Source organism: Colletes gigas, unplaced genomic scaffold (genome assembly GCF_013123115.1).
Source record: "Colletes gigas isolate AHSC1104 unplaced genomic scaffold, ASM1312311v1 Colletes_gigas_Sc00031, whole genome shotgun sequence".
Classification (NCBI taxonomy): Eukaryota; Metazoa; Arthropoda; class Insecta; order Hymenoptera; family Colletidae; genus Colletes; species Colletes gigas.
In genome coordinates, this window is record NW_025106660.1 from 419,826 (window position 1) to 434,637 (window position 14,812).

The following is a 14,812-nucleotide window of genomic DNA, read 5'->3' on the forward strand; positions in this document are numbered from 1 at the left end:
CCGCGTTTTCCGCGATGCCGACGATCGGATTGGTAGCGATAAAACCGGTCGTTTCAACTTTTAACATTTACCCTGGGAGATCCGGTGAAAATACCGATAAATCCACGAAAGTGCATCGCGCGTAAGCCAAGCAGCGTCGCGCCGGCCGGCAGAAAATTGGCACGGACGAGGACACACGGTGGCTCTAAATTATTCTCTTAAAATGTATCCCCAATAATTTAATACGCGTTCGAGCGGCACCGGGCGAATTTATGGCATAAATAACACGGTACATCCAACAAGCAGATATCATTAATCCCGTAGGTTGCATGGCGTCCAGTCGGTAAACGGCGCGGGGACGCGTCGTTTCTGGCGATTCGTCGCGATAAAAGCCAACAAATCATCGCATCCAAGATGTATCCGTAACCATTAATCCGCGGGTGCATCCTATCCAGCTACTTAACGGCACCGGCTGAGTGCAACGAATGTCATCCTCTGCAGCCCCATGCACCGTCGTTCCGCGATGCAGGCCGGTCACGTGACCGACAGGAAGCTACCAATCGTCTTGCACGATTATCCCGGTCACCCTCTTTCCCCGCGGGCTCGATTCGCTGGAGGACGAAGGGGGTGGGGAGGGGATGTGCATCGGCGTGCATCGTGCAGCGTGCACGTGCGTGTGCTCGCGCGGCAGCGAGACGGTGTGCGTCATCCCGGGCATCAGGGACAGCGTTAAATAGGATTCGCTGGCGTAGTACGGCCACGTATGTATCTCCAGCACACCATGGCTCACGCACAGGCCCGTGTCGCGACGCTTCGAGACGTCGGTGTCGGTCGTGCACGCACACGACCGCCTAACTCTGTGCGTGCAACGTATACACGCGACGCGTCGCGGCGCAACGCAACGCAGTCACCGCCGAGAGTCGCGACCAGTAAACCGCGCTACACATTATCATAAATGCCCGCGCTGGTGCCCGTCCCACGCGTAAATCTGTTTCGCAAATTGCGCGAGTGGGATTATGTCATCTTCCTACAGTCTCTTTCTAACGCGCGAATGCGCGTCCCTCGATTCCGACGCGATTCGACGCGGACGGAACCAATCCGGCCTTCGACGCTCTTCCATCCTCGGCTTCCTTGCCGGAATTTTCTAGATGCTCCTGCGGCCACGTTCGCGAAACGGTACGCCCATGCGGATTCCGAAGACTGCCCTGACACCGCGGAATAGCGGGTTGCCGAGTACACAGGCCGTCGAATACTCGGATTGCAGATACGAACGCAGAACCGTGAAACGTATTCTTTACTCTGCAAATAGGGAACACCGGGGTCGAAAGAAATTTCAATTCCATCGTATCGATCTTCGCAAATTTTACGTTCGAACACACGTATCCGTGTCCTGGTATCGTAGATAGTCGATGAACTAATTCAGTGAACGAGAGTAGCTTTTTCTTAATGCTTTAGGATGATGTAACTATTCCCGCTGCAGGTGAGTGCTTTTTCTTTAATAGTCACTTCGAACCTTTAGAACGAAAGGTAGTTGATTAAAACTTCTAGAGTTGTTGGTGAGAATCTTTTCGCGGTTACAAAATGTCTAGAACATTCTATAGTTTACCAGATCTTGAATTGCACGATGATCGAATCATGTCTAATCAAGGTATGGCTGCACCGGAGAAGAATACAGCTTCTTAAGAGCTGAGGGAACGTTCAAGTTAGCCGCAGTCCGACATAGAAATCCGAAGGACTTTTTTGTCCTGATCGAGACTATACGTGTAACGACGTGGAAACACGTGGGGATGAGTTAAATAAAATTCCGAGATCGCGAACGCAATTAATAGGTCTTGAAACTGTATTCTGGAACGTATAAGAAAGTAAAATGGCAGCTCAGCAGCGTTAGAAACCTCTTGGCATGGCATTTGTTCGACTCGAGGCGTAACCGATTCATTGTACACTATGATTCAAGATTACAAACGTTTAAGTCAGAATCGAACAGTGGAAATGAACCTAAACGTCATTCTTGGAGAACGCCAAATATGGCGTGGAGAAAAATAGAGCTGGAATCAATAATTACGATAACCCGAGTAGTTTTTCCAACCACATTGAAATGTGATAAGTACTCTATGGAATTGTAGACCGTCCTTTGAGTAGAAATATTACGAGAAGAAAGAGATATTTCGTTATCGAAAATAGAATTCTCGGAAAGAGAAAAACAAATTAAACGAGTATCAGAAACTTAACACAAGCTAATGATATCTATTCCGGAACGTATAAACGAAAGGCCATTAAAGAAGTCAACACTGATATAAACTTCATTAAAATTGACACACATTTCATTTAGGGCATTCTATTTATCCGAGTACAATAATATGCGATATAAAGTATCGAGAAACGTCTGAGGTTTTTAATAGAAGAATAGAGTTTAAGATGCCGTAAGGTTTCCTGTCATTTAATATGGTAATCTAATCGCTGGAACACAGGCAATAAATTAACCACGATCCTGTGCTTCTTAAGCGTTATTAAGTGCGAATGAAAAAATTGTGGGATTTTAATCGTTACGCGTCGCCCGGCGACGGCGCAGCCGATACTATAAAATACAAATGAAAGAAATTTACGCTGGACACGTTCGATCAGAAAGGTTCTTAAAATAAAGGCAGCCAGATAAGAAAGCAACATTCAAGGCGTGGCTGAACCATCGTGATGTATACAAGTTTGATAGTGGATATATTTTTAGTACGATGGGAAACGCGGGCAATACACTACAGTATCTTAACAGCCTTTCCAAATATATTAAAGCAATGATCTTGAACAGGAAAAGAGGACGTAAATTTAATGCCAAGATCTCTCTCGTACGTAATATTGACTCTGGTTGGCAATACAGAGACAAGAGCATAATTGAAACACACGGTGTGCTTTTGCGACTAAATCGAATAACGTAACATTTGGGTACGTTAAATTGTTAGTTTTGCGGTAGGTGTTATACTATGTCTCTGTTATTCGCAATATCGTGAAATATTTTCAAATTATCAATTACTTTTGTATTATTTGATCAATAAGGTATTCCTCGTATAACACGATACATGGGAATTCTGTTTTGGTTTTATAAATCTTTCACATATATTATATAACCGTTAAATAATCTGCTGGGATTCAAAAGTAATGAGAAAAGAATTTATGCATTGCGCCCGGATGCATCTACGAAATTTATGAAGTTCCGACAAGATGGTGCTAAAGATAGATCGGCAGACGCGATAAAGGATATTAGCATACATTCTTAAACATTAACAGATACAACGATACATTTGATTAATTACTGACACTTTTAACGAACACATTTTGAAAGATGTGATTTCGTTCAATTTTGAAATCCATATCCCTGTTTCTTTGTGCTAGGTCTATAACACAAAATCCTAGATTTCTTATAAACGAATAGTTTACTTTTCAGCCCTTTTCTATTGGTATATTTAAATTTATAAATGTTCCCCCTGGTTACGACGAGTAAAGACGTTGAACGAACATAAAATAGATGGAATAAATAATTTTTGAGACATTCAAGCACCGAGAAGTCACTAACGATCGAGGTCGTCTATATTCGCGAGCGTCGAAGCTATCCTAGCGCTTGGAAGACAGGAGAGCCCGGCACTCAAATATCCCGAGGAAAATTCTATTTCCTCGTTTTTCTATCTTGGTTGTCGGAATCCTGAACGCTTGAATATCGACGAAGTCGTTCGCGACTTCTTAAAACGCAGCCGCACCACCGTAGAAATCGTAACGCGGAGTCGGGTACGATTGCTAAATGTTTAGCGACGATTGTGAAACCGGGGGGAAAGAAGCAGGTAAATAAACGGTCGGTCGTATAATGAGCATATGGGACACTTATCTGCGGTAAAACAATATTGAGCAAACAACAGCAAACTCAGATAAGAAGGTGTTGCAGAAAGCAGAGTAAAGTGTAACTCTTACCACCGGCTGGAAATTATTTTTCCACGTTTGCCGCGCGAAATAATAATATTCGTTGCGCGTTATTCGGTGAAAAGTGAACTAACCTTGTCAGTCGCTTCGGTTCACAAATTAGGAATTTTTATGCCGCCTTCACGCCATCCGATGAAGAAACACATTTGTAACTTTTGCACGACCGAGCTCGAGAATACCAAAATGTTGTGCATAAGAAGCCCGGGCAAATCCAGTTTTGCGAGAATCTGTCCGATGGACGAGCGAAACTTGACGCGCGCGCGGCGCTCGTATGCCCGTTTCGAGTTTTCGAGCCGCTTTTACTTCGATACTATCGAGATTCTATCGAATTAACGTGACGCGGGAACGAACGAGCACTCGCGGCGCGATCGGAAAGATGACGTTCGACGATCAATGGGCGCGAAACCGATTCAGAAACGAGGGAAACGGGAACGCGTATCGACCACTGTGTTCACCAGGCTTCTTCAATCTCTTTCAACAACAGGCAGACGGTGTCGCCAAACTGATAAGACAGCTCCGGCTGCGTGGAATTTAAAGTGAACTGCGTGGGTATCGCGAAGGGAATTATGTTTCTTCGATTGAATGCAACGATGCGGCATCGTCGCCGCGACTACGCCGCGAGAAAGGAGTTTTACAACCTGTTTGCGCGTTAACGAACGATTAAAATATCGATATAAATCGAACGGCTCGAAGCAGATATCAATGTCGTGCCGCACAAGCGTCTCGCGTCTTTCTAGAAAGCGGAGATTGATAAGCCATCTCCAACGAAATCCAGAACGGAACTGCCGCGAAGTGGCACTTTATTGTTGCGAACCAGCCGTAAACAACGATGGGCTTTGATTAGCAGCGACGACCAATTGCAATCGAGACAGATAAGACAGTTTAGGTTATAACAAACATTTTTTTTCTTTCGAACCACTTCTGACTATTTATTCCTGTGCTTGAATGTACCCTTATCAGACAACTCGAAGATGATATCGTCGACCGTCTGACTTGGCGACATAGTTGTGCTCTTCATAAATACACGTGCCTCGTGGTTTTCCTCGAGTGAAAAACATCCAACCACCATATTTACGCGTTCGTTGGGTCAGATTCAACAACCACCCTTTACTATTGTCTATTATTTCGTCTCTATTAACTGTACTTCTTTTTCTATGTGTTTTACGTGTATTTTATTTGTATGCGTCAAAGATAGACTAGTATGATTGTATTTGGAATTAAAGTCGAAGGCTTTCTGCTAATCTATTCAGAATCGTTATTATTTTTCTTTTCTGCGGCGAGCAGAGTCGAAGGGTTCCGAGAATCGATTCCTTAATGCGGATCGTTTCGCGAATAATTTGGGTGGCCGTACTCCGGAGCTGTCTTTCGGATCATCAAAGGACCGACTCATCGAAGAAAGAGTCAACCAGACCGAGTCAGAAATGAGTCTGACGTTATAAATACACTTCCACGCGAAAACAACTCTTCGTTAGCTTTGACTCGTTTAAATTAGATTCGGGTACTCGGCTTGGACGTGTTGCGTAACCATTCAGACTTGACAATCTGTACATTACCAGGAAGGCGAGCCTGGACGTAAAGCGATTTAGATCAGGGATTCTCAACGGGAACAGTACGGTCCCCCAATGGATCATTTTGTATCTCGTGAAACGACTCTCGTAGATTGAATTAATTTTTATTCGCGGTAATATACTTTGTACGCAACAGTGACATTTTATTGTAATGTTTGGAAACAAACCTCGAGTATAAATATTTTATTGCGACTCAATTTTTATACAAAAAAAAATAATGAAATGTAAGCAGCTGAAGGGATCACTAAGTAGTTTTAAATCGTAAAATACACAAGATAGCATTACTATATTTTGCTTACAGACCCTGCAGGTACCAACCTAGGAATGTTAAATAAAAAAATTATATGTAGTCGAAAGTCAGAACTGCAAGGAAGAAGACACTACAAAGGTCTTCAAACTCGATGGTTTCTCGATTGCTAAATAGTTCAACACGCGTCTCCCGGTACGTTCTAAATTTTTACGGTAAAGAGAGACCGTGTCTGATCGGAAGAAAAAAACCGTTCGGAACTGTCGCTTCTAACCGATACGGAATACGCGCGGTTAAAACCTCTTTCAACGTTCTCAGGAGAAACTCGTCCACTTCATGGGGGAGTAAAGGTGATTTAACCAACGCGGAATACCCCGTTCTTTAAACGCGACGACGGTGAACTTACGTCGTTCCATCGAATGGCCGAAGTTGGATAGGATGATTATCGTGGAAAATAACCGAGTAAAAAAGTAGAAAAAAAAAGGAAAGTAGGCAATCGTCGCGTATTCCCGGGAACGACGAGGACGGCGGTTCGCGTGTGCATCGAAAACACAGGTGAACACCGACCGTCACGCATACCAGCCGCTGTTTGCGAATCCCTCTTTGTGTCCCCTCATCCTTCGCGAGCTAGCTTTCGTCGCGTTCCGTCGTTGTGTACGCGTATCTGCGCGGTAATTGATTCATGATAGAACCGCGAATTCAAACAAGACCGATCTACATTTTGATGCGCCGTCGCTCGCAGTTCACTACGGATCGCAACGTCGCTCTATTATGTCACCGACGTTGCAACGAGATACATCGTAACCAATGCGCCATGGTCTGGCGATGATCGACTCTTTTCACTGACGCGACGCCAACTGGCCAGCCTGTCAAACTTTTCACTCGATTATAATACTCGTCGAACATTTTATTTTATTTAAACGCGAAGCTACCGACAGATATTCATAAACGAGACGCGCGTAAATAGATCAATCTAAAAGAAGTTAAGTACACTCTGCACATTTGCAGTATTTGAATTCTTTGAGTTCGTAGATAACAGTGTCCGCCAATGAATAATTAAAGTTTCTAGAATTAATATTCTGGTAAAGAAAAACGGATGTGTGTTTTTTTCTTTATGGCTGTAGCATCTAATAATAACATAAAAATGTTTTTCTGTATTTAGCCAGTGAGAGCCCAATTATTTTTTAAGTTTATTTATTCATAAACGTGATACGTGTACTACTTCATTACTGTTTCCTGTACGTTCGACACGGAACAGAGGAAACGCGAAGATTGAATTAATTATAAAGGTTAAAATACAGAAAAAGGAAAAAGTTGCGCTGAAAATCGTCCACAGGTTACGCGACTACAACAATATGGAAAAGTAGAAATACACAACGATTCGTTAATTTGGAGGTTGAAGGCGAATCGTTTCCAAGTGTTTCGACAAAAATAACAATGTACCTAACAGTCGAAGCAATTTATTTTTGTCAAAGCACACGAAAGCGACCCACTTTCTATTTTAAAATTAACGAATTGTCACAAATTTCAGTTTCCCGATGGTTTTGTTGACTTTCGGCGTAAGTGTTTCCCTTCCTCCTCTTGCACCCATACAATTAATTTAATCTTCGCGTTCGTGCTCTTGGCCGTTCTGTATATTTGTTTTGTTTCGCGCAGAACGTACTCGAAGACGAACACATTGTTCGAAACGGAGCACAGTTATGAATAAATAAATTCCAGAAGTAATTGGACTCCCACCGACTCGAGTACAAAAAAGCTCTCTTATACTGGCAATTAATACAATTTTTAAATTATTCACACGATACTAAGGTAAGGCAAGATAAATTTGTCTGCTATCAAAAACTATACTGTAATATTTTCCTCTGTAACGGTTTCTCTACTTTTTAATTAATATCTGTTTACCAAGTTGCTAGAAATTTCGAAGAGATGCTCAATTTTAGAAAATAACAAGAAAACTCGGTACTCTCGCGAATATTATTGTTCGCAGTACGTATTTTTATTATTCTCTCGATAATCGAGCAGTTGGAAAAGAACGATAGCACATCAGATTTTCGAGCGTTCTTTAATTTATTCCGATCGAAAGTTAATTTTATTCTCGTCGGATCCACGACGGCGTGGATTCTTTTTAACTATACTCCGCTGGTTCATGGTTAATAAAACCGCATTATGTGCTAAACCCCAGTCTCTTAACACCCCGATAGTGGTGCTCAAAAGTTATCACGATCCACTGCCTCACCCCATACTTTAATTTCATCGTGATGGGGCGCAAACGTTCCGAAGTCGATGGTTCTTCGTTTTCATGCCGTCGGTTCTGGCGCACGCGAAGCTCTTCTCCCGACAAGCTGCGAAGCCTCCGGGGGTCTCGACGTACACCGAACAGCTCGCGATCGTTCCATAACAAAACAGACGATTCCGAAATCCGTTACCGCCAAACAAACTTCTACGGCGTCGATTAAAAAATTCAACGACCGTCCGCGTGTGTTCGTTTCAGTTTACCGACCGAAGCGCGTCATTCAGTCGTGAGTGCATGATTCAAATTACAAGACAGTAGATGCAGACGATTATTGCGGTTTATATCTGTGCGTCGCATCTGGCCGTCCCCCTTTGTGTACAAATCTGCGTAATAATTGATACGCGATGGGATCACGAGCTCAAACACGAACGGTTTTAATACGGCGGTCGCTCTCAATGTCCAGCATCGTGCAGAATCTCTATTATAGTGGAGGAGAGCCCTGCAAACGAGGTTGCATCGGGTAACGCGACCAATGCACGACGAGTGGATAATGATCGGCTTTTTTTCGAGCCCACCCCCGCGGATCGTTCCTCGGCGTCCCGTAGGGAACGTGAAACGGCTCTTTGTGCCGCCTTTGCTCCTCCGATGTTTTCCTCTTTTTAGGAAAAGGAACTGCGATTTCATAGAAACTAATTCTACTCTCGTTCAGTCCACTCCCATATACACTTTCGTAACAATATATTCCGCTATTTAGTTTTAGGCATTGAACTCAACCCGTTGTTATAATACTTTAACCCTATCCCACTAAAAATGATCAGTTTTCTTTGTTCAATTTCTTTCTACGTAATAACGCAGTTTTTGTTAATTATAATCTCGTATCTTACGTTTCTAACTTGTAATTTAACCATTAACGGTCCAGAGGTATTTCGAGTTTACTCACCGCTGAGTCCAAGCTATTTTTCATTGAAAATTCCAATAATGAATTCGACTTAATAAGTAAAAGTGCTATGTCGTGTGTACGGAGTCACTGGACCGTTAAGGGTTAAAGGAAAACAATTATTTTCATCCCTAACTTTACCTACAGAAATATTTATTTTTCGTTGGATGAATGTTGCCGGTTCAAGAAGAATTTCATCGGGAATTTCTTTTTGCGCGATGGCATCTTTCGACCTAAATTCCTAGTTCCGCGTCGAAACGGTTCGCTTTCCGATTGATAGCCCCGCGTCGGCAAATTATTCATGACGCGCGGATATCTGGGAAATTGTCGTCGAGGCGACGCCATGATCTTGTTATAACGAGTCGCCGTGCAAACCGTCGGTACATCACAATCGCAGGATGATAATTTAATGTAACGACGAGCGTTAGTGCGCCGATCGCAAATGAACGGCCGCCGGCGTTCCCGTGTTAACGCGCCTACGAGAACAACCGTGGGGCATATTTGACACGGAGCAGTCATGGATCGGCAAATCATCGAATCATCGGCGGTACTCGACAACGTAACAAGTCAACAGGCGGTCGTTATGTATATTGACGTATACTTGCCGCAGTTGCGGCGTCGATGCCTGTTTCTATTGACAAATACCCGTCGCGGGGGCGATGATGCATTGCCGTACACGCGCCGACGGAATGACATGGAATGCGGATTATCGCGACAAAATGAACCAACCTCTAGAAATTCGGACGATTCGGGTTACAATCGACCGGTAGCAATCGCCTTCGCGATACAACCGACGAATAAACTGTTCGTTTCGACGACATCGAACCCCTAAACAAAGTCACGTTACACTTCTATGGGGATATCATTTTATTTATTTTCAACATTTTTTAGGAGTTTTGATTCGAAGAGTGTTACGTCAAAAAATTGCTAACTTTTGGCTCTATATTTATTTCGTTACAGCATCAAAGCAGAGTGTTGAAAGCAGAGTTAGGTTCGAGGGGAAGTTGCAAAAATAATGGAAGAATAAGTACAAATTAATTATTACCAAAATTCAGTACGATCAACATTGACATCGAAATGACACGATAGAAATTGAAGAATACGATTACTGGAATTAAAAGCAGTTTTACCAGAAATCTTCCAAGCAACTGGGCCATCAGAAAAGAGCTCAAATATTTCGAGGCATAAGAGGTGTGCAATTCCACCTATGTTAAAAGAAACTGTGTGGAACAGCTAAAACAGTGTACATAAATTTGTGATAAAATTGTTTGTATAACTGTTTAATTTCTATTCCTATTACTCGATCTAACAATCGTCCCTATTGCAAGTTCGAAGCCCTACACCATATTCAGTAAATGGATGGAATATTTGAATTATTAGTATAAATCGTGGATGAACAAAGTTGAAAAGCCCATCTTTGCTCTGTGTTGAGGCAACTAGACTTTTAGGAAAATGGTTCATAAAAATGTTAAGACAGTCGGGGAGGAGTGGAGAAATGAATGAGATTGAAACCGAATCAAAGATGCTAGCCTTGCCGACGGTGCGCGGGAATTACTCGCCGCCGCTGTAACGGGGAAACAAAAATAATAAAATCGGTCGCGACGTATTGAAGAATCGACGAGGACAATACGGAGTGGCGTTGAAGTGGCTGTGACGGATGATAGGCGGCACGAGGATCGGTGGTTCGCGAAAGTGGCGGAGGAGCAGTCACGATACACAACGTGTAACAATGGAGCCAATATCTGTAGAAAGGTGGTGCTCGTAACGTGCACACTCGACGTGCTGAAAACAAATGTCGTGCCTATGCGTGACAACCCTTATTGCGGCGTGGGGGTGGTGTGTTTGTGAGCTGCGTGTTTATTGCTCGACCTGGCAATAATAACTGGTTATTATTCATTACCCCGGCACACCGTTGCTCGGGACGCACGAATGTCGCAGTCACCTACACGGGGACGCGAATCGCTCTTTTCTTCTTTTCCTTTTTTTTTTTTTCGACTCCTCTCGAGCCGTCGAGGACACGACGATTCGTAAAATATCGCGACGCGGCTCCCCTTCGACACTGCCAGGAAAAAGCAACGCGCTATAAACTACGATACGACGGAGGCTCCATCGAAATTTCAACGACTACATTATCAGACGTTATCAATTAATGAGGGCGGGTAATATGGAGGCAAGTTTGCAAACAGCTTTACCGTTCTTATGTAAATTGAGTAAAAAATAAAATAATTGCAAATAAGGGTGGATCGACCGATTATGCACAGGTACTACGTTATCAATTAATTGGCGAACAAGGGTTTAAAAAGAACAGTCTTATTGCTGAACCTGTACAAATATTCCATCCTTGTGGGATTTCTAAATTTGTGTGCTCGAATGACGAAAGCATTGAATAAATAAACAAAACAATTCTAAACAAGAGTGGGGCCACCATCTGTCAGATATCACAGAAACTGTAGTAATTAAGTGGCGAACGAATTGTCGGGGATGGACCATACAATAAGGGTAGGTTTGAACACAACTATCTTACTCGACTTTTACTCCGATCCTGGCAAATTTTACGTTCTTGTAAAATTTCTAAAACGAAGACGTTAAGTAAATACAGAGAAGGGTAAATCAGATTGTCAATTAATTGAAGAACAAACTGTCCTCAAAGATGAACGATACAAAGGCAACGATCGAGCCATGTTCCAATATAAATTTTCTAAGACGCGAAATAAATGAACGAAATAATTGCTGAGGAGGAAGGATCGACGGATCACGCGTACCGGTTCGAACTAGGATAACCTGCACCGACCAAGACAGCCGGTCCAACGGGTGTCGAGGAATGCATTATAAGCCTGCACGTTCCGGAAAGAAGAAAACCCGTACATATGTCTGCGAAGAGTCGCGTCACGAACCTGGAACATGAATAAGCCAACGTGCAAAGGTGTGGTTCCCAGGCGTCCACGGTAGGAAATCGCTCACTGGGAAAGAAAGATGGAGAACAGAAGCCAGGAGCGAACCAAGACGTGATTAATATAAAAGTGGGCGGAGCCTGGTCTGGCCGGAAGTAGCCGAAGAGGGATGCTGTGCCGTGCCAAGCAAGCGCGAAAACGGGGGTTATAGTGGCACAACTGTGTTGGTACACTGTACCGTATGTATCTTCATCCTATGCGACTGCATACACACCCGCCCGGCCCCCCCACCCCCTCCCGTCTGTACGAACGGGACGTGTGCGTGTGTGCACGTGCACACAGGCTCGAACGTACGTCTGAAGTGCCAGAAGAGGTGAGAAGATGGGCGAGCACGGATTCGTGGCGGGGATGATGCGAAATATACACCGCGATTGACAAGCAACACCCTGGCGGCTGATCCGATCGGTTTGACGGAGCGACCAGGAAGGCGTGACGGCGGCTCGAATCGTTGCCAGGTAATGCCCCGTTCGATCGCGAACGGTTGGTCCCGGTCGATGCCGCGCACTAGACACTACGAAATAACACGTCGAATCGATCGGACCGTGGCGGTGACGGTGATCGAACGAGTCGTAGCCGATAGCACGTGTCAGGTTTTCGAGGCACTTTGCTGGACGCCGCGATGTACGCGTCGTCGTCGCTCCCTCGTGATCAGCCGGGGGACAGCAACCTGTTTTCCAGCGGCTGTCGGCTGTCGGCCGCTGTACACCTTGGAATTTTGACGAAATCTTTGGACGTCGTACCGGGACCAGAAGCAGATGGCTGGACGGGAGCGCCGGCAACCTTGGAGAAGCACTAGAAGACGGAAAAAGGAGAGAGAACCGAGGAGCAGGATGGGTTAGTCGATTGGCGAATATAGGATCGAAGGGAACCGGGCGATCCACAGGGGTTTCGGAGACGCGGGGTGCAAGGGTTGACGCGCGGGGGTGGCCAACCCCACCTACTTCTTTAACGCCCCCAAGTAGGGTAGGACCGCCTCCGTCTCTGCGTTGTTCCACCTACTACACCCCGGGACTTCTGCAGTCTCATACCTACACCACCCATACACCATCATCCACCCATAGCTTCGTCTACTCCCATTGACTATATCCTCCTGAGAAAAATCACCTCTATTCCCAGGTAACGCGGACCGTTTCACGATTGAAGCGTAACTGCCATTACCCGACGAATGCACCGCGATATGCCGTCGCGGATGTTTCGACGGATGCCTCGGATTAGCCGAGGCATCGAGACGCTTGACGCGACGGTCTTGGCGGTCGCGAGCTCGCGTGCTCGTTTTGTATCGAAATTACTCGCGTCTCGTATTTATCAGCGACCAACCGTGGACAGTGATTGCTGTTTACACGAACCAAGCATCCCGGAGCAGTTTGTCGAGATAGCCCTACCCCCGTCCAATAACAGAATGATTCATTCCGAAATATTATATAATTCGAAACTCCAGGCAACGTCAAGGCAGCCTGTCCCTGCCAAGGTTATTTTTAGGAAAAATGCGTTTTGCCGGAAAGATTTCTGTACTAAGGCAGGTACGCATTTAGTTACTCGAACGTAGTTAATCTTGGACCTGTGTAGCGAGATTTATTCGACCAGCCATTCCGCTTGTCCGGTGCACCTATTTGTCTTGTCAGGATCGTTAAAGTGTCATTTCCACGAATATCACTCGGTCCGCTCAACGTAAGATCAATCAGAAAATCTCGAAGGAAAGAACATTTATCTATATTATAACGAGAACTCGTTTGACCGCTATCGAACACCGAGATTCGTTAAAAACTGGCCTCGGAAATTCGTTCGATTCCGACGTTCGTTTATGCCAAAAATTTACAACACTATTTTCGTCTGTTTCTATTTTCGCGACGACCCAATTCCGTCGATCGAAAATCGCGTTTCCGTACGAAATATCGATTCTATTCCCGATCTCGGTGCCCGTCGAGAACGATCGCGAGCCTCGAAATTATTACGCCTTGGTGGGGCTGCATCTTGCACACAGTCCGGAATATTTCTACGTTCGAACCTATATTTGCGCACGGGAACACGGTAAATTTCCCGCGACAAAACGTAACGATTCGGAACAACGAACAAAGAGGGAAACAGCGGCACAAAAGCGGCACGCACACCGACGACGCGGGAAGCGATAGATGCAAATGATTGGAGGGGGAAAAAAAAAAAACGGAACAACAGTCGTGTAACGAGAACGTGCAAAAGGACTCGCCGATGGCACGTGGCGATCATCATTGAGTAAGAGCAATGCAAAGAACGGTGAATGAAGCAAGCGGCAGAGAATGATGAGACAAAGAGACAGAGTTGAACAGAATGAGACAGAGGTAGGGAGAGAGTATGCATGACGCGGATGTGCAACCATACGATTGCACTTTAGAGCATTGACAGGCAGGCAGGCAGGCAGGCAGGCAGGCAGGCAGGCAGGCAGACAGGCAGGCAGGTAAGCAGTCAGACGGTCAGTCAGGCATCGGAATGTCATAAGGCAGTGCATTGAAGACGGAACAAGTGTCGCGGGGTTGAGTAAGTCTCTCTACCTGGACGGGTCTCCAGCGTGGTTCCAGCATGTCCCGCTTCCTCCTCGTCGTCTCGTTCGTGGCTGTCGCTTGTTCCTCCGTCCTTCTCTTCGTGAGAGTATTGTTCGAAGAAACGAAACGAAGACACACGACCCTTTTTTTCTCGTTTCTCCTCTATCTTCCACAGTCTTCGGCCTCGTGATTCGTACTTTTCCTCCCTGTCTATCGTCCTCTCCCGCCCGCCCCCTCTCGGTTTCTGTCCCTCTGCCACCTCTCTACCTTTCTCCGCCTCCCCCCTCCGCACCCTGTGTACTTCACCCCCCTTGTTCGTCTCTTTCTCCACGCGTTTCCTCTCCTTTCCCGTTCTTTCTCTATCTCTCTATTCCTCTCTTTCGCTCGCTCTCTCTCTCTCTCTCTCTCTCTCTCTCTCTCT

General features: G+C 45.1%; 1 protein-coding gene across 7 annotated transcripts in view; it reads right to left on the reverse strand.

Annotated features, from left to right (window-relative positions):
- LOC122402021 (forkhead box protein P1) overlaps positions 1–14,596 on the reverse strand; it is a 353,183-nt gene extending 338,587 nt beyond the window's left edge. For all 7 annotated transcript variants that reach the window (XM_043404517.1, XM_043404516.1, XM_043404515.1 and 4 more), the window contains exon 1: positions 14,401–14,596. In XM_043404517.1, coding sequence (XP_043260452.1) covers positions 14,401–14,430 — 30 coding nt within the window. In that variant the 5' untranslated portion in view covers positions 14,431–14,596. The remainder of the gene's footprint in view (positions 1–14,400) is intronic.
- Between the last annotated feature and the right edge of the window lie 216 nt (positions 14,597–14,812).